Source organism: Lissotriton helveticus, chromosome 5_1 (genome assembly GCF_964261635.1).
Source record: "Lissotriton helveticus chromosome 5_1, aLisHel1.1, whole genome shotgun sequence".
NCBI classification, from domain to species: Eukaryota; Metazoa; Chordata; class Amphibia; order Caudata; family Salamandridae; genus Lissotriton; species Lissotriton helveticus.
The window spans coordinates 440,910,542-440,931,178 of NC_136065.1; the positions used below are offsets into that span (position 1 = coordinate 440,910,542).

At 43.2% G+C, this 20,637-nt stretch overlaps 1 protein-coding gene across 32 annotated transcripts in view; it reads right to left on the reverse strand.

Moving 5' to 3' along the window:
* ANK3 (ankyrin 3) overlaps positions 1-20,637 on the reverse strand; it is a 1,924,186-nt gene that overhangs the window by 301,357 nt on the left and 1,602,192 nt on the right. For all 32 annotated transcript variants that reach the window (XM_078642672.1, XM_078642674.1, XM_078642664.1 and 29 more), the window contains one exon: positions 165-288. In XM_078642672.1, the coding sequence (XP_078498798.1) occupies positions 165-288 (124 nt within the window). The remainder of the gene's footprint in view (positions 1-164; positions 289-20,637) is intronic.

Consider the following 20,637-nt stretch of genomic DNA (forward strand, 5'->3'; position numbering starts at 1 on the left):
ACCCATCATTCCCACCCAACCCGTTTCAAGCACACCGAATCTAACTGACTATATTTTATTATGAAATAATTCCACGTGACTACGTCCAGGCCTGAATAGACTTCCATCCATGTGCTGTTTTCTGCGGTAGGGAGAGGCCGAGTGAAGAAAAGAAGGCACAGTACCTGGCAGATCGCGCCCCTATGCTGAAGCCCATGTAGCCCTCCTGCGGCAGGGAGTCGTCGCCCAGCTCCTTCAGGTCCTGCGGGCACAGGTACTTGTCGGTGTCGCCTGTCATGGCGTCCTCACCTGTCAGAACAGAAGCACACTTCAACAAGACGCTCCGGAATACGCATGCACTTGGCTGTTCAGCGACACTCACAGATCGGCTGGCAGCGAGGAATCAATTAAGTTAGCCCCCAGGGGTTTTTCCATGTTAAAATGCCAACAGGCCACCCGACAGCAGGGGTTAGAATAAAACAGCTTCTACATTAATTAGGACACCAACGAGACCAGTCATTTATCGGCCAGAGTGTCTGAAAACACATTTGGCCCACTCCGAAAAACGGGGGAAAAAGCAGCGTTATCTAACACTGGAGAGGCATGTATAGATTCTGTGCGCGTCCGATAAGGGCGAATCTAAAGGTTAAAACACCCGTTCCTACTCTATTCGTTGAAAAGTGCGTTATCTTTAAGCATACACACTTTGAAGGGGAGTGAGGGTATTTTCAGTATTCCAGCAAAGTTTCATGTGTAGATCGGGGCAGCATTTTCCCATTGTGGCAGAATATTGTGGCGCTATCCTTAAAAAAAAAAAAACCTAAAACTTTATAGGCTTTGCTAACAAGGATACATCTTTTTTAAATACGAACCAACAATTCCAATGAAATCTCAAAGCATTCATTGGTTCGATTTGAGTTAGTCAGAAGTCTAGTGAACGAGCTGGATTTAACATAAAAGGATGCTGCAAAATGGCTCCGCCGGTGCAACGCTCACCCCTGACAACTGCTAAGATTTTCAGGGCAAAGTGCTTCGAATCTCAGCATAGGCCTGCCCAACTTTCCGTCCTTTCGACGTCAATAAAATAGAGTACAATTACACTGGGCTATAAAACATGGTTTTCATAGCGCTATAAAACGGCAGACACCTGTGTTAAGGGCTATAAACAACACGAGTTATTATTAGAAAGAATTATGCCAGAGAACAAACTTATCACAGTTTATTAGTCACTGAACCGTTCCCTGGTGTCTTAATGCTTGCTCGGATTTGAAACAAAAGGTTTCGTGGACTTAAAAAAAAATGCTAATGTAATTACTAACTGTTTAAGAAGATGCAATCCTACCAAGCATTGGCAAAGTCAACAGGTCTCTATTTGACCTGTATTAGCTGACCTTTTGGCTTTGACTATATTTGTCAATGCTGAAGTGCAGTAACAAAACAAGCATTGACAAAGCCAACAGGTCTAGCCAATACATGAGCTATTGGCTTTGGCAATATCGTTTCTGCCATGTTGTACACCAGTGTGGCTGCTGTTCAGCACGGCAACAAGTTAGTGGGGTAGAGTGTCCTAGAACAGAGTGAAGTGGAGGGAGTAGAGTGCCATAGACTGGATTTGTTGGAGTAGAGTTTCATAGAGTGGAGGGGGGGAGGGGGACAGATTGTTGTAGAGTTGAGTAGAGGGGAGTAGATTTCAGTGGCAGAGAGTGTCATAGAGTGCAGTGTCAGAGTAGAGTGGAGTGGCGTAGAGTGGAGTGCTGTGGAGTTGAGAGCCATGGAGTGGAGCAGGGTGGAATAGGGCGGAGTGGGTTGCAGTGGATTGAGGTAGGAGAGTGGACTGGATTGGGGTAGAGTGGGTTGGATCAAGGGGAGTGAGGAGGATTGGAGTGGGTGGACTGGATGGAGTGGATTGGTTTGGGGTGAGGTGTATTGGTTTGGGGTGGTATGGGGTGGATTAGATTAGTTTAGGGTGGGGTGGATTGGATTAGAGTATGGTGGTTTGGAGTGGGATGAATTAGAGTTGAAGTGGAGGGGGTGGACTGGAGTGGGCTGGATTGGAGTGGGGTGGGTTGGAGTGGGGTGGGTTGGAGTGGGGTGGGGTGGGTTGGAGTGAGGTGGATTGAAGTGGGGTGGATTGGACTAGAATGGGGTGGATTGGAGTGTGGTGGATAGGAGTGTGGTGGGCTGGATGATTTAGACGGGGTGGACTGAACTGGTAAAGATAAATGTAGAGGGGGGACTGTAGTAGGGTGGGGTGGATTGGAGTGGAGTCGAGTGCACTGAACTGGTAAAGAGATCTGTAGAGCGGGCGGGACTGTAGTAGGTCAGGGTGGATTGGAATGGGATGGCCTGGGTATGATGGATTAGACTGGAGTGAGTCGGATTGAAATGGGATGGATTGAATTGGAGTGGAGCGGGGTGGATTGGAGTGGAGTCGGGTGAGGTGGATTGGAGTGGGGTGGAATGGGATGGGGTGGAATGGAATGGGATGGGGTGGGGTGGAATGGAGTGGGGTGGAATGGAAGCTAGTGAGGTGTAATGGAGGGGGGTGTGGTAGATTGAGTTGACATGACTGGATTGCAGTGGGGTGGATTGGATTGAAGTGAGGTGGATTGGATTGAGTGGGATGGACTGAATTTTGGTGGTTTGGATTGGGATAGATTAGAGAGGTGGTTTGGATTGGGGTGGATTGGAGTGGGGTAGATTGGATTTGGCTGGACTGGGGTGGATATTGGATTTAGGTGGGGTGGGTGGATTGGATTGGGGTGAGCTTGGTGGATTGGACTCGGGTGGATTGGGGTGAGGTGAATTGGATTGGGGTGAGGTGGGGTGGATTGTTCTGGATTGAAGTGGGACAGATTGTTGTGGGGCAGATTGCTTTGGATTGTATTGGAGTGGGATGGATTGAAGAGAAAGAGGGGTGGATTAGATTGGTGTGAGGTGGATTGGATCTGAGCGTGGTGGATTGTATCGGAGTGGGGTGAATTGTATCAGAGTGGGGTGGACTGGATTGGAGTGGGGTGGATTGGAGTAGAGTGAGGGGAATAGGAGTAGAATGAGGGGAATTGGAGTAGGGTGAGGTAAATCGGAGTGGGCAGATCTTATTGGAATGAGTAGGGCAGACTGATTTGGATTGGAGTGAGGCAGATTGGAGTGCAGAAGATTGGAGTGGGGCAGATTGTTTTGGTTTGGAGTGAGACAAATTGGTGTAGAGCAGATTGGGGTGGAGTGGTTTTGGAGGATTGGAGTGTGGTGGATTGGAAGGGATTGGGTTGAGTGGTTTGGATTGTAGATGTAGACAAGGCATATGTTGTGCCTCTTATAATGTGCTCTTGTGCAGGGTAGTTCCTAGAGATGTTTCCAAGCAGTGTACAGTTCGTTTCTTCTATGAGAAACTACATCAAGGGTGCCTTCCAACAAAAAAACTTCAATCAGACCGTGCAGCCTTTGGCATCTTGATCACAAACAGACATGACACAATGTTTTGTTTTGTAATTGCATTTGTATAGCGCCTGCTACCCCTGATGAGGCGTCAAATCGCTTTTTCGGCGAGTAGCACGCTACTACGGGACACAAAGGATTAATGTTGAATTAGTTTAGTGACACATGCAAGTACATTTTAAGTGGTGGATAGGTTAGTCAGTTATTTGGATTCAGAAGGCTAGCAGAAGGATAGAAGTGGAAAAAAAGTTTGCATTTATACAGCGCTGGTTACCCCTGATGGGGTGTTGAAGCACGCTACTCCGGAAACCCATAAAGGATTAGTGGTGAATTAGAATGGTAAAATATACAAATAATTTGAGTGGTGGATATTAGTCAGTTATTTGGAGTGAGAAGGATAATGTAGACGAATGCTGCAGCGAAAATTTTTCCTTCACCTAATGGAAGCCTTCCAGATACCCCCAATGGCTCTGCTGAAAGGGAATTTAATTCTTGAACAAGAGAGAAAGAGGTTCATTTATTCTAGTGAATGAGCTAAATAGTTGCGCAGGAAACCTACTTATTTTGAAAGAATTGTGTTTGGGGATCTTGAAGAAATGGCCACCAGGAAACCCAAACTTAAGGCACAATGGTGAATCGGTCTTCTGTGCAACAAATAAAATGCTTTTGTTCTTCTAAGCTAATTACTGCCTCAGAGGAGTGAGTGTATCTCTGCCCAGAATGGCAGTGGCTGCACCATGCAGCATGTTACAATGAATGTGCATTTGCAGAGCTATGCAAATTAGACACACACTAGAATAACAGGATGGGCACGTTTTAAATGAGGTACATGAAGAACAAGTTTTGAAACAGTCTGACTTCAGAAACTTAGAAATGAGGTGCACACGTTCACATTCAAATGCTATGAACAATCTGAGAAATGCCCCATAAGCCTATATTTTGATCACCAGGGCCAGATCATGTAAAGAGTACACTGATACACAGGACTGAACACATTCTCTTGGCACCATTTTTGCTCAGATCAGAGTAATGACCCAAGGATTGTATGGGATTTGATGGACCTGCCTGAAATTCCAGAGCCAAAAAACAACAAGGAGATGAATGGAATGCTTGAATAAGTCTCAGCAATTGGCAATCGCTCAGGTCGCATTGCACTCCATCATTTTTCGCACACCATGCCACCTCATTTTGGACCCCGCCATATACAAATCAGTCTTGACCCTGCTCCTTGTGGGAACAGTCCAGCCGGAAATGCCAGGCAAGGTCCTCCCTGGACCGGAACACAAGCAACCCAGGACCGGGTTTGCCCTTGTTATGGGATCTTCAGCCAAGTATAGCTTGGTTCCAGTGGTGCAGAGAGTCTGGGACCATAATTCGGGTGAAACAGGTCCTAGGTTGCTTGTGTTTCGGTTAAGGGAGGGCCTGGCCGGGCAGTTCTGGCTGGACTATTCCCATGAGGAGTGCGGACAAGACGGATTTGCATATGGCTGGGTCCGAACTGAGGTGTCATGGTGGGCAAAAACAAGGGATTGGGATGAAGCCCAGAGTGATTGCAAGTGGGTGAGATTAATTCAAACATTCCATCCATTACTGTGTTGTTTTTTTATTTGATGCCCTAATTGAGCCAGGTATGTCAAAACATTGATCCCGGGCTCTCTGTGACATTGAAATCAAATTATACCTGGCTGAAGATCCCTAAATAGGACGAAACCTGTCCTACATTGATTGTTTAAGGAGGACCAGGCTTGACAGTTCGGACTGGACTGTTCCCATAAGGAGCAGGGTCAAGACTGACTTGCATATGGCTGGGTCTGAACTGAGGTGGAATGGTGGGGGAAAACAATGGATTGGGATGAGGCCAGAACGATTGCCAGTGGCTGAGATTAATTCAAGTATTCCATCCACCACCTTGTTTTTGTATGAAATTTCAGAGCAGCACAATACCGTAGTCTTCCTACAAACATCAAGAGTACAATTGACTTTTTAAACATCCCTTATACTTGCAATGCTGATCAATGAGACATAAGAATTCATATTTCAGCAATATATTTAGCTCTAAGTGATCCACCAATTAAAAACATTAATACATCTGGCACTTCCTAAACTTAAAACTTGAATCACTCATTGCAACTGAGGATCAATTTAGAAACCTTTGAGTAGGATAATCCTATAGTTTCAATCAAATGATGTCTTGGACAGGGGTAGTGGTCATGGTCCAGTGGATGCCCAACCCCAGCCAGTAAAAGCCCCCTCTTCCTGGGTCTACAGGGCAGATATCCTTCTGCAAGTTGTGCGGTAGATATCCTTCTGCAAGTTATGCAGATGTGTTGTGAGCATCCTAATCACTACGTTCGTACCATGTTGCAGGAAGTCTTTGGTCTTCCACCTGAATCCATCATATTGCTCCATCCAAGAAAATGTTACCCTGTGATTGTCCAAACACCGGTCCACTGTTACACCCCAAAATGGTAATGTGAGTAGTGTATGAATGAACTGATGTGGGGAACATACATTGCACTACAGTTTCTGTTAGATTAGTGAAGTCAACGTGCTTCAAGAAGGTAATAAAAAGTAAGTAGCCCGAGGGTACATTGCCCTTCCATACCATTCATCACACAACCAGACAGGGTAAATATATGGGATGTGCAACCATTTGGTTTTCTGTTATACCACCACCCAAGGCACCTTTAAAGATGGGAAGGCAAGCACTTGTATAGTGCTCTGCACTTTCACAATCCCACACAAGGGATCAACACAAGCCAATACAGGGGCATAGAGGCAAGTGCCTGTACCCTCTAACCACCCATTACCTCATCACACAAGTGTAGTGGTACTGGAGATGAGAGGTCTCTTCCATAGCAGAAGCAGTGAACTAGAGAGGTTGGCGGAGAAAGAGCACTATGGTTTTCTGGCCCAATTTAGAAGAATTTGCTTCTTCTAAAGAGCAAAGAAGACATAAGAGGGGCCTATTTCATAGCTTCTTCTAGGGACATAGATTCTCACCCACAACACTTCTAGAGGATTTGGCGAGGTGCTATTTGGCCAGGTGGAAGTTAGAGGGAGAGAGTAAAGTACCCTACCTGTCTTGGCATTGTACCCCTAGATTGTATGGTTGCACTGTGCTTGTAAGAGGAACGGGCGTGCTCCATGGGCTTTCACCAGGGTATACCTATATTTTCTCAGTGGCATGTAAGGGTGGAGAGGGCAGATTGACTGATGCACCCATCATTGCCTGGATAAGTGCTGAATGGCGATGGAGGACCAAGTACCCTGTAGGCATTCCCCCTCAATACCTCCTTGCATCATGTTGACATAACTGAACAGCCAGAAAACATAGAAGTGCCATCTATGCCCTGCCATGACCGAAGTCTTACATAGTGAAGATCAGCAAAAAGAGGAAGAAGGGAAGGGAGCAGGGGAAGGGGAGGGAACGTTTAGTGGTGGACTAAGTCTTGGATTCCATAAAGATGCCTACTTGGGTTTGTATTTGTAAGGGGTGCAGATTCCCCACAAATGAGCAGTATCAGGAGAGGAGCAATGGCTTCTCCAAAGTAGTAAACTTGGTATGAGGGTAAAGACTCCACACAACATTGCTAACTAATCCTTTTTCTAGGTAGAAAAGATACAATAGTCCCTTACAGGACCTACTGTACATTTCTAGGTGTGTCTTGTCAATTGATTTTCACAGGATTGCTACATTATCGTGCAGTAAGACAAGACAAGTGGCATTAAACATGCTATAGCACGCCTCCCTTCATAAAGATAGTACAAATCACGTGAGCAGAAAAACCGCAGAGCAGCCCAGAACAGAATACCAATACAAATAGAGGAACAACACAAACAAAAAGAGATATCAACAATACAATGTCTCCACAGGTTATGTGCCACCTCCAAAGAATACAGGAGGCGCACACAGATGAATCTGACAAGTGGCCAAACTCCCTCATACCTTCCTTCAGGAGCACAATCAGAGCTAACCCAAAGCTCCACCACATACCATTCTAGAACACTCCATCACACTTTCCAAGATGCACACGACTGAAGCAGACCTTTCAATTTCTGCACACTCAATTACACAGTGCAATGCACAGCAGGGCACTCTAGAGAGTCTGGCAGGCTCTTACTCTCCCACAAATCCCTCACTCCCGGTTCTGCCCTCATTGCTGCATTGGAGAAGACACTCCACCCTCTTCACTTCACCTCCTGTTCTGGTCCTCGTTACCACCCCTTAACTTACACATGGCTGCACATACTCACCTCAACCCAGCGATTCGATGACTATCCACCTTGGCTCTTGTTCTGGTACTCACTAACATACAAGGCAACAAACTGTCATTGGAGCAGAGAATTCAATTCTCTGTTGTGTGACTTTGAGCCCCACCTTCTGTGCATTATTTCAAACCCACACTTCCTTGATGCAAGTATATTACCAAATCATTTATCTTTTCTACGCCTACTTTTCAAAATGTCACCTCTGTTTCTTCCTTAAAACTGCAGAGCAGAAATCAAAGACGGGAATAAAGCCACAAACCACCGATGATAGGACTAGGATGACAAAACAGGTAAAGAGCAGCCGGAGGAGATAAATATTTATTTCTCTGGTTTGTACAGGTCTGGCACGCCACCTTCTAGCCTCTTCACAGGTCTTTAAAGATATCTATTGTGCAGTCCCATTAGAAGAAATCAGGTGAAGAACTGCAAGAAGACTGACTAAACTCTAGACGAGAACTCAAATGGGTAAATTAGGAGTGACCCGTAATTCACAAACGATTAAAACCTTTTAACAAAGGTCCACTGATTAAGCAGTCCAAAGGTCAATTAAACAAATATGCACTGTTTCAATCTTCTTCTTGCCATGGCAAGCTCTTCCTTGCCTCATTGGCTCTCCGCTTGCCCCAGACTGGTACCTCCAGTTCCCCAGTCCCCCATCCACATTGGGTGTTTTTTAATGACTAGCGAGTCTGGCAGACTCTTACTCTCCCACAATCTCCTCTTGAATTTTGAGTTTAGTGGCTTTATATAGCGCACAGCTACTCGGTGAGTGTCCTGTCCCTCAGCATAAAAGTACAGGTGAGGAGGGGCAGATTCTCAAAGGTGACCAAGAATCCCTAAAGTTTAAATAGATCCGCTTTCAGGGCTTTTTTGAAGGATGTTTCTTTGGTTATTGATATCCGGCGGCCATACATCTGGTTCCACATGCTTGCTGCCCCGACCGTGAAGGAGGATCTCCCTCTACGTTGTTTTTTAAAACCGTGGATTGTTAACAAGCCAGCATTATTGTACTCCTTGATCCTCTCATTTAAGTATGAGGAACCCCTGTTAAAAAGGACTCAGTGAGACAGTGTTAGGGTTTTAACTTATTATGCGCTAGCACAATGGAAGCCAGTGAATCTTCTCACGGGAGTGAGATACTGAGGTGTGCTTAGATAACCTATACATTCAGCATACAGCTATGTTCTGTATCACTTGAAGATGCTGGACTAGGTAGTCAGGAAAACCCTGGTGATGTAATTCACCCTAGATAAGAACAGTGCCCTGACCCCGTAATCTGAGATTCATAGGTAAGAAAGTACAGGAATTTACCGAGGATGTCCTGCAGAAACCTGGGCGTTGAAGGAAAGCTAGGAACCAAACATCAAGCCCAGATTTCTAGCAATGCTGTGAGGATCGGGTGGAGGGAGACCTTCCTGGGCCAGGCTCCAGTTCACCCTGGAGAAGGGTTCAACCAAAACAATACGATCTCCGTTTTGTCTGAGTTGCAATGTAATGTGTTTGACTGGAGCCACTCCAATAGCGCCTTCATGCAGAGGGCGAAAGATTCTTTAGCGGTTACAGAGTCCCCTTTGTAAGAGAGCAGGAGCTGCGTATCATCCACATATGATACGACCTTAATGCCGAAGGATTCGACCAGATGTACCAGTGAAGTCATACATTATAAGGAGTAGGGCTCAAAAAAGAGCCCTGGGGAAACCCCATTTCTATGGTTTGGCTCTGGAAGAGCAAGGGTTCATTCAGACTACCTGCACTTGGTTCTCCAGAAAGGATCCCAGCCAGGTTAAGGCTGGCCCAGTCATCCCTAGATGTTCCAGCCTTTATAGGAAAATGCTGTGGTCCACCATGTCAAATGCTGCTGACAGCACCAGAGCCACACTGAAACCGGAATCAAGGATAGTTTGAATGGATTCAGAACCCTCTAAGAGCGTCATCTCTATACTGTGACAGGCTCTGAAGCCAGATTGGGATGGGTGTAACATACTATTGTCTCTACAAAAGTAGCGAGTTGACGATTCACTACCTTTCCAGAAGTTTAGCTGCCACTGACAGTAAAGAGACTGGTCTGAAGCTTGCTAGTACTTCTGGGTCAGCATTAGCCATTTTAAGAAAGGGACAACATTAGCGCTCTTCCAGGAGTCTGGTATAATACTAGAGTGGAGCAAGATGGAGAACAGCTCCTTACCCTATATGCTGCACCTTTCAGAGGATTGTTGTGTTTCAACTTTAATAAGAGCAATTTGTGCATTCCCCCAAGTGGTACCATGAGCCAGACGAAAAGGTAGATTGTTGTGTTGTAAGACTAAGCCTGCAGATGTTGTCTGGATAGCTATAGAGACTGAGATCTGTACATCAGAACTATGAGCTCAGAACTAGCTCTATGGCGCATACATCCTCTAACATAAACAGTACTCAAGGAAACATAAAGCCAATCTCCCATGAACTACACTCAAGCAGATTTCATCACAATGAACAATATTGTCAATAAAAGAAAGGATACAGGACCAAAGGTGACAATAACTCCAATTGTTTTTGTGTGCTCAATGTAAATGTTACTTAAGCAGACCTGACCTGCCCTGCCCTAACTTAACCATATCTGACCTGACATGACCTGACCTAACAACCACCTAAGCTAACAAGGCTAGGGCGCAACCATAGCAGAGGACCAATTCTCAGATACTGATTCAGAAAAAACATGCCAATTTCATAAACAAGATAAAAGAGGTAAGGGCATTGTGACAGGAGGGAAGCGCTTTGGTAGAGGGAATATCCTTCCAACAGTTTGACAAACATCTGGGGAATGCTATGTATGTACAAGCCATTTTACAAGCAAAAGCACATCTACCTGATCGCAGCTACAAGGGAATATTTGATAGCTATCATTAAACAAATGCACTTCGCTCATCACATCTTTGTGCAAGTTACCCTGACACTTTAGTTTCCAAGTAAACATTTGGCTACACATTGTGAGCATCTGGCTGATCATATCTTTGCAAAGACACGGGGCAGATGATCAAACATTTGTTGAAAAAAAATTCAGGTTATGTGTATGTGATATTACTAGTCTGGCCTTAATTTGGAAATTAACATCTTTTTATTCATAAGGTATTGCAAATTAATATGTTTCTGATACATTGTATTTAGTTAAGCTATTTATACATCTTTTATGTGTACTACCATTTGTTTTTCACCTAACGTTTTGTTTATCACACCTTTATACAAACAGTTGGTTACTTCCATAATAATGCACTAAGGTAGATGGTAAAGCATTTGTGTACATAAATACCGCGCTAACAGCATCACCGTGCAAATAAATCACAGTTTCAACAAATATCTGACTAATCACAACCTTGAGAATCCTTTGAGTTAATACGTATTAAAACGTACTTATATCTATACATGTTTGATGACATTACCTTGCTTTTGAATATCTAGTTTGTCACATCTTCGTGGAGGTGATTATATCAATCTTGGTTTAAAAATTGGTGGTGGCAAACAGCTGTATATGGTAGGGGTTGTAGCAATGTTCCTTGGTGTGTGCAGCAGCAGGGCGTTTGCTTGTACCTATTTCTCGATTGTGTCCGTGATTGAGAACACGCTGATTAGCTATGCATGCAATCATAATGAGTAGTCTACTACATCTAAGGTGTGTTTGCAGCCTGTGTTCCTTCACTAGCCACATTCAGCTTAGGTAGTCCCCCACATGCCAGATGCGGTTGATGGCCAATCAGCCCATGGGTACAAAAGCTGTCAAGCAGTGTGAGGTTGACTAATCTTACTGTATGTTAAAAAGGAAAATACAACTTTGTGACCTCAGGAATCTTTCCAATCAATTTTTCAACGTACTGGGATGTATTGGAAGTTTGGGATTTCTACCCACTTGTGCTCTATTCACAATATAAGAGCACAGAGAGAAAAGTAGAATAATGTTAACTTAATCAGGAAAGTAGAAAATCTGACGGTATATGTTAACTATGACAATTTAACTATGTTAGTATGGAAAAATCATGAACATGTATAAATGGAAACAGTGTGTCAGGCTTTCCTGGCATTATATTCTTGATGTTTATTTACTGAAACTCTTTTGAAGTTCTCATAATAATGGCAGATAAATGGCCAACCGGCTCATGGAGGACACAATTTGCCTAACGTCGGTAAGGTAGGAAAACCGAAATAGCAGCACAAGACTACTTGTTTCAAAGCATGTTACGTCCCCTGTACACCACATCTTAGGAAATAGATCTTGATAATGGGCACTGTCTTCCTTGGGGAAATATTCAACAGGTCTTGGGTTCCAGTCCACATTTAACATACACTTGCTACCAGCAATCACACAAATTCTGAACACTCAAAATTTTGGGGAAAAAATAGAAACGGAGGAACAATCTCATAAACGATTGTCAAAGATCACTTAAAGTGTCATGTTGGGACATATGGATTAATCCCCTATAGCCAGAGGTAGAAAGCCCTTTTGTGGCCACAGGCTGATCAATTTGCAAAATTGCAGGGTATACAATTGCAAAGTGGCTTTATACAATGTGCTAAACACCTTTTCCCTTTCAGAAAAGCCTTTCTGAATCATGATTCGCTATGAGATGTGGCAATATTTTGTGACTGCAATTACGGTAGCAAGCCATGGAAAAATTACTAACCTTTCACAGAAGGGATGAACTTATTCCCAAAGGGGAGGCTGACCCCACTGCTCAGATTCCCATTTTGGAACTGGTTCAGCAGGCATCAGTGGACTGCTGTCTGCTCTCCGCAATGCTTCACAAAAATGCTTCCCGTTTGGGAATGCAAACACACAGTGTGGTCTCCTGTCTCTTATAGGTAACCATCACTGTGGCCATAACAAATCACAAGTAGCGGCTTGACCAACTAAAATTAATTAGTAGATTGTTTTGTGAATCCCTGTGAATGGGAATTTTGCGATGCAACCTAATAGTACAGAATATCTATAGAGAGGTTGCAAAACGTCAGTGTGCAATTCGCACCCACTATTTGTTACTTGTTTGTTACTACAAATAACCCCATGTTTCCCAGGTGCAGTGTTACAAACTTTGTGTATACATATGAATTGGGCATTATTTATGACTAGATATATAACATTAATGCTTGTGAATATAAAAACTGTCGAACTGAATTTTCTTCATAACCTCTTAATTACCCATAAAAAGCTGTCCCAGACTAATCAATAACCCTCACTCTACAAGCACTGCCTACACATGTTTTGCGAAAACTCGCTTCATGAAGGACAGGCTTAAATAATTTTCCATAGCTATTATTATAAACCCAAAGCTATCTTGTGGTTCACCTAAATTTCTAATACTCGAATTATGGTACATAAAACTAATGTAGCATTAGCCCCAGAGGACTTTGAGATTTATAATATGTGGTTATCTCAGGCGTGTTTGCCACTTCAAATGGAAGTTCATCTGATGGATGTCAAACCAGCAGCTAGCAGTGGCGCGACAGCGACAACCAATCACACAAATAAGATGAGGCATATACACTGCACTACAGTGTTGCGAGGTGGTGGAGACTGGTCCAAGCATTACTAGATGGCAAGGCCAAAGGACTTCCTTACCCTGGAAAATGAATACCGTTTAACCGCTCTGCCCAGATTTCTAACACAGCACTTATTACAAGAACATTTTTGAAAATGGGTGAAGGTGGGATTAGATGTCGGGTATACTATTTATGTGGCTATAATGAACTTATAGGCTAAATTTAGCATAGGGGAGATGATGATGTTTCTTTAACAGCACTATCTACCTAAATCTTGCCCTTTCTCTAAGTACCCCTGATGGTTGCATGGTTTTAAAGGGGCATTTGACATGTAATAGGGGAGGAAACTGTGGACTGAAAACCCCAAAAAAGTGATCCATCACTCATAACCCTTAGCCCCTAGGTAAATGTCTTCTGATGGCTCTGGGTGTGCAAATGTTCAGTGACGTGCTAATGCAAAATTGTGCAGCTACGCATCTCTCTTCAGTAGGATCTAACACAACGGACCTTGTGTCATATCATAGTCCCTTTTCCTGTGCTGCGTCGATGAAAAAGGGGTCTGGGCATTTCTTTTTCATGTCTTCAGTGCACACCTTAACATGAAAAGTCTTTGAGCTGAAGACAGCAGACACACAAGGCAGTAAATGCCTTTTTGTGTTTCTGAGATCTATTGTCAGCAAACATGTACTAAGGATTTTTCGTATGCGCAAAAAGCACCAAAAAGAAATGTACGGACCCTCTCTGAGCCAGTGCAGGGCAGAAAAAAAAGGGATCATGAGATGCAGAGTTGACTTTAAAAACAGAAGATTTAGATAGAAATTTCTATAAAACTAATGCGGTTCACAGAAAACCCAAACTGCGCATTTTTAAAGAGTGCCTTTTCTGTTATTTAAAGTAGTTTTTTTGCACGTGAAATCTTAAGGGGCAGTTGTAAGAGGGATAAACTAAGAACATCGCATTTCTTATGCAACAATTAGACAGAAATCACACCACGCTTCTCAATGCACAGTGGTGAACCTGCCCTTGCTTACGGACATCCTTCTAGAAAAGCCCTTTATGCAGTTCTTTAAATGGGATGAAAAAGCTGGGGGTCTCTCAAAGGGGCGTGGCCAATATAATTAAGGGCGTGGCTTAACACGCAAGCTAAAAATCTGCGCTTAAGCATAGTGTGCCACCCGACTAGTATTTCGCTGTTTGTCATTGAATCCAGACATATGATACAAAAAGTAACATCATACCTACAAGAAGTCAGGACTACTGGCTTTGTCAATGGTTGTTAGTTGCATAAGACAAATAAGCAGCAACTATGGCCTGAGTATAATATTGAAAAAGCTTCCACTTAAAGTCCTGGTGACACCAGGACAATGATGCTGCTTCTGAGTTTCAAAAAGAGAAGGGAAATCCAGAGAGAAAATAACTCTCTTTAAAGGATTTCCCTTCCCCTACAACGCTCACCTGGCATGACGTCATGCCGTAACCTCTCCACTAGTGAGCAGTGTGTGCATGCGCACATCCATGTGCCTGCTGTCACTGCTATTCAGCGCGAGCAGGAGCTTCCAGGCCCTGACCATCCTCTGTTATTCAAGAGGTGCAACTTGGCACCCAGTGGACATATTCATTTAACCAAAAGCCCCCAGTGCGATCCGGCACTTACTCATATCGATATCAGAAATTAAACTTTTCGAGGAAGGCCGACGGCCTAATAATGATCTAATGACTGCCGTCACTATTTATGGATCCTAATGTGCGTTCCATTACCGGTACATCTACCTGCTCCTTCAAACTAATGCGATATAGGCTATACATGTGATTAAGTTTAAGACAACAATGATTTATCTTTTGTCCTGAAGATGATGCTTTATACTGTTGTGAATATCATCGAAACGTCGTCGACACTAAAAACACCATATGCAATATGATTTTATAATATTGTAATGATCAATGGTGTGTAATTGGTTATCTAAGTCTGTCATAAGTGATTACAAACATACAGACACATTTTATACCCTGCCTTTGGCCATTCTGTTTTTCGTTGGTTTGTCTTGTGTTCTGTGGGTCACGGCTGTGCCCACTTGTTATTTAATGTTTTGAATCACAATTAATTGAACCTATATGAAAATAAATTCTTGTCCGGGTGGACAAAAGACATACGATACATTTAAGCGTATGATTATTGTGTTTCTCTATTTTTCCTTCCAAAATAGGGACCATTGTTCTTTAAAATACGTCACTGCAGTCCGGGCCAGTGCACAAAACAGAGCCCGATAGAGACCCGTTTCGAGGCCCCCTTTAAAAAACTGCCAGTGCTCCGCACCGGTAAGACCCGGCCCACGTACAGCCCTGCCTTTACGGTTCCCGCTTCTCTATGCTGTACAAGTTAGAAGTGATCTGCATTGATCACCAAAATTAGAGGATGCCTTTCAAAGCACCAAGAGATACAAATACACCTGATCCAAGTGTGTGCACACATAATATATATAATTATTAATATTTATGTTTTTATTTACCGAGAGTTGATAAAAGATACCTTCGCTGTCAAAGAAACTTGGTTGGAGGTCTGGTCGACTGGTTTCCTTTTCCGCTGTGAGCATTGATTCCTGCAGAAGTCTCGCTTTGTACATACACTTTAGCAACACTAAGTGATGCTAAAACGGGAGGAGGATTGTCCTCTTCATAGAAGCTTCCCTGGAGCAGCAGGGGCCGGAAATAGCCTTTGACGCAGCAGCCAGGTGGCATTAGACCGCCAGTCAATGGGCGGCACTGTGCTATTGAAAGCTTTTTTCTCTTTTTCTGTCTGCGCGCCCTTTAACTCCTGGTGCACATGCTGAAGCGAGAAGCTGGGCGGTGCAGGGTTGTACCACTATGACAATATATTTGAAACTTGAACCGCCCCAATTAGGATTTCTAAGGCGTCTAGGGCTCTTAAGAGATAGAGAAGAATGTGTCTGTCTCTCCACAGATCATCTTTTGTAGAAAACAAGGGGGACCCAATTGTTAACTGTGGACCATGGGTATTAGTTATTACAAAAAACAAAGGTCCAAAGTTTGAGGGGATAATGTACTTGTATTATATAGACCACAATAGGCTACTATATGTTTTCCTTGTCCAGCCGGACGGGGAATTTTATTATAGTTGATTCAAGTGTTTTTGGTTTTTTTAAAAATACATTTGTGCAACAAAAAGGTTTGCTGTAAGGCACAATCCTGCGCCGTACTGGAAAATAGAAAAAATATAGGGAGAAAAGAGAAAAGGTAAAGACAAGTGCTTCAGGCAACAAAGAAGTGAGCAGTCTGGGCACTGTAAGGATCAAAAATTTTCAGTGTTTCCCAGAGCAGGACATACATTCAATAATAACAGTGATCAACAGTACGTCTACTAGGAAAGGTCGACGTTTCGATCCCGGGCTCTAATTAAAAGGGATCATCATCAGGACTTTAACATAATAATTGCCTGGTAAAATCTGTAAATGCGCCTTGGTGTTAGCTCGTTGTGGCCACCAAGAATACAGGATCGCAGTGTGTAGCGGGGGCTGTGTTGGCTCCCGGTTGGAGAGGATGCTTAGGGCACAATTGCGCGGTACTGGTCTTTTAGGCGCCCGTGTATACCATTCTTCTGGTGATGCAGAATGAAGGGCTTCCGTTAATTAAGCGGTCGATTTCAGTGAGCTCGATCCGCCAATGGGAGGTGCAGAGGTGAGGGCCGCTTCAGGAATAGGGAATTCAAGTTTTGGCGGTCGATGAGGTTGAGTCGATCCGCTATATGGGAGCAATGTCCCGGCAATTATTAGGTTAAAGTCCTGATGATGATCCCTTTTAATTAGAGCCCGGGATCGAAACGTCGACCTTTCCTAGTAGACGTACTGTTGATCACTGTTATTATTGAATGTATGTCCTGCTCTGGGAAACACTGATAATTTTTGATCCTCCCTATATTTTTTCTATTTTCCAGTACGGCGCAGGATTGTGCCTTACAGCAAACCTTTTTGTTGCACAAATGTATTTTTTTTAAAACCAAAAACACTTGAATCAACTATAATAAAATTCCCCGTCCGGCTGGACAAGGAAAACTTATAGTAGCCTATTGTGGTCTATATAATACAAGTACATTATCCCCTCAAACTTTGGACCTTTGTTTTTTGTAATAACTCCACAGATGATCAGCAGCACATATTGGTAAAATCAAGGTGACCATGCAGGTTCAGAAGGAGAAAATGTAGTTATAATAGAATGGAAAATAGGATGTTCAATGAACTTTGCAGGACACAGAGAAAGAAATAATTGCTAGCTTGCCTCTTTCAAAGTCAAAGAGAGCTGATGGGCCTAGCAAAATGAGCACAGAGAGGGAATTCCATCTGTGTGGGAGAGTATGTCGACTCAGAGGTGAATGAGGGCTTCTCTGTAGCCTTGCCTAGGTCCGTGTCCAACTTAACAGGGATCCATAATATGCAGGGATTTAGAAATGAATGGATTGGGGATACTCAGTTTCCTTGACTTTTGGACTTCCAAGCGAGTACCTACAGAGGATTAGTAGTTGAACATAACTGATGGGTCTAGTGAGCTTATTGAGGAGGGAGCTTGGTGTTGACTGTTTGAGATGTTTTTGCCCCAGCGCTTATAGTGAGAGAGTTTTGATGCGGTCTGTCACAGGCATAGTGAGGGATTTCAATATCTCTCACTGCATTTTTTTTTACCGTTCCTTGGAGGAGGTTCTTGTGAATGAATCTACTTTCTTTCAAAGGTAGGAGGGTCATTCAGATTTCAGACTCAAATGCTTGTTTCAGACAATCGTACACATCAAGTACACTAAATAGATCATAACATAATAAATTCATGTCCATAACATTATGCATCATTCATGTAGTTGAATTTCGGAAGGCTTTGGGTCACTGACGTTGAAAAGCTCTTTTAGTTTGTTCAATGCATCTTGCACTCTGGATGCCAAGAAGTACTTTTTTCTATTCAGACAGAAGCTCTATCAAGGTCAACTTTAGACCTCTATCAAGCAACCTTTAATTGTTCGCAAACTTGTTTTTACTTGGTCAGGCAAACCCAGCAATGGTTGAAAACTTAGTCTGCAGTACACCAGAAGGGAATTGTCCCAAAAGACACTCAGGGGTTAGGGGTTAGGGGTAAAAGAGATTTGGACAGTTAGATAGAACATAAAAAATTGTTCCGGGACTTGCAATGCAATAGTAAACCACGCCACTCTTATGAAAATCATTGTAGAAAGAATGTTCCAGACAAGGTTTCAACCTCTCTCACACTATTTTAATGTGTACTTGGGACATTTGACCACTCTGCTCACACTCTCCAAAGTGTATTGCAATTTTGCTGTTGAATACAGGGATATGACCTATCTAAATGGCACTGCATTCCTCAGAAAAATATTTAAAAACATTCAATAAACTTGTGAAGCCTCATCTCGATTCGGACTGGCTTAAAAATGTGTTTCTCACGATTTCTTCTTCCAACAAATACTCCTTTCCAGTAGAAGATTATCTAAAACTTCTGACTAGACTGCAACCAATTATGAAATGCCCATAACTGCCATGCTTTTTCCTTGCATTAATTTGAATCTCAATACCCATATAAAAACATGACCCACAAGGACAAAGTAACAGTAGATTGGTTGAGACTCCTCTGGAGAATAAACACACTCACTCAGGGGGCAATTTCAAGTAAATTGTTTAATCATGTATCTTATGCGGATTTATAAAGCCTGTAGAAACCAGAAGACTTCCCAGCACGGTGAGAGTCCTAGTGTGCACCCTGGAATCTCTCAAGTTATACCAGACTGGGTTGGTTGGGGTAAAGCCAAGTATTTAGTAGCTTTCTGAATTTAGTCGCATTGGGCTCAGTTCTCAGACCAACTGGCCTTGTGTTTCATAATTTAAGGGGCAAAAAGGAGAAAGATCTTCCACCCCATCTGGCCGTTTGAATATGCTGGATCCTCAAAAGACCTGCGTTGGAGGATCTTAAAGTTTTGGGTGCCAAAAAAGCCCTGATCATGGGGGATCCCATGTGTTTGGTTGCCCTATGAGCCAGGCATAGTGCCTTAAATGTTATTCTTTCCTCCACTGGAAGCCAGTGCAAGGAAGTTCAAGCGCTTTTAGCTGAGAATTGGTTGGGTAGCTTAAAAATGGTCCTTGTATCGGCAGTTTGAACCACTTGAAGTTCCTCGACAACAGAGTTCGGTGAGCCCAGATAGAAGGAACTCCCATAGTCCAGAAGGGAGAGAATGAGTGCCTGGACTACAATTCTCCGAGAGTGTGCCGGTAGTATATCTAGGATTTTGCGTAAAGTTCTCAGAATAGCAAAGAAAGATGTAGTCAATTTTTTTGCTTGTATGTCCATAGATAGGGAGCTATCCAGCCACATGCCCAGACAAGGGGAAAGGTGGAGTTCAACTTAAATCTGTTCCTGGGGTTGATTTATTCCCCACTAACATCATGTCGGTTTTGTCTCCGTTTAGTTTCAGTGACCAATTCACCATCCAGCGCACCACTTTTCTGGAGGAAGGGGACCAGCTGAAGCTGAGATTCCATCTCTGGGCAAGGGAGACAACCAGTTGCGTGTCATCAGCATAAAAGACAATTTACACTCTAAATTCCTTAACGATGGAGTCCAACGGCCACACATACTTTTTGAAGAGTGTGAGGCTAAGTGCAGATCCCTGCGGGACACCATACTTTAAGGGAATAACCTCTGAATAGCAAGGGGGTTCATAAATCTGAAAGAACCTTTCCTTTAAGAATGAAGAGAGCCACTTAAGAGCACCATTCCTTATTCATATTTCCCTCAACCTAAGTACAAAGGTCTCATGGTGGACCGTGTCGAACGCTGCAATCAGGTCGAAGAGGATGATGACTGCTGCCCCTCTCTTGTTCAGCAACCGTTTAACCTCCTCTGTTACTGCACTAGTCAGATTAGACCACACCAGCTCTCTTTTCATAAGTACAGTCAAGAACCACCTGGCTTACCTCTATGCCACTAAACATGCTGAGGCTAGGCTGGACACTTGTGCAAGAAAATTTACTCATATCGTGCCTAGCTTGAGAACCCTCCGCTGACTTCCTATAGAGTAAAGAAGTATTTTGAAATTGGCTGGCATCACTCATAAATTGGTTTATGTGTGGACTCCAAATTATGTTCTCCACTGGTCATCTCAGGGTCAGCATGAAGCTCTGACACACTTCTACTGGCTAGTCTAAATTGTATGAGCAAAACAACACTAACTTAATACTTCTCTGGTATTATTAAAAAAAAGTCTGGTAATTTATTCCAGTAATTACCAGGCAATTTCTTCATATAAAACATTGGAAAAAAAGAGGTTTGCAGGTAATGTATATTTTTTCACTTTTTGGTAATAATGTGTTTTTTTATCCCCTCACACTGTATATATAGGTAGAATGTTATTTTGCTGTGTACTGATGCTTAATT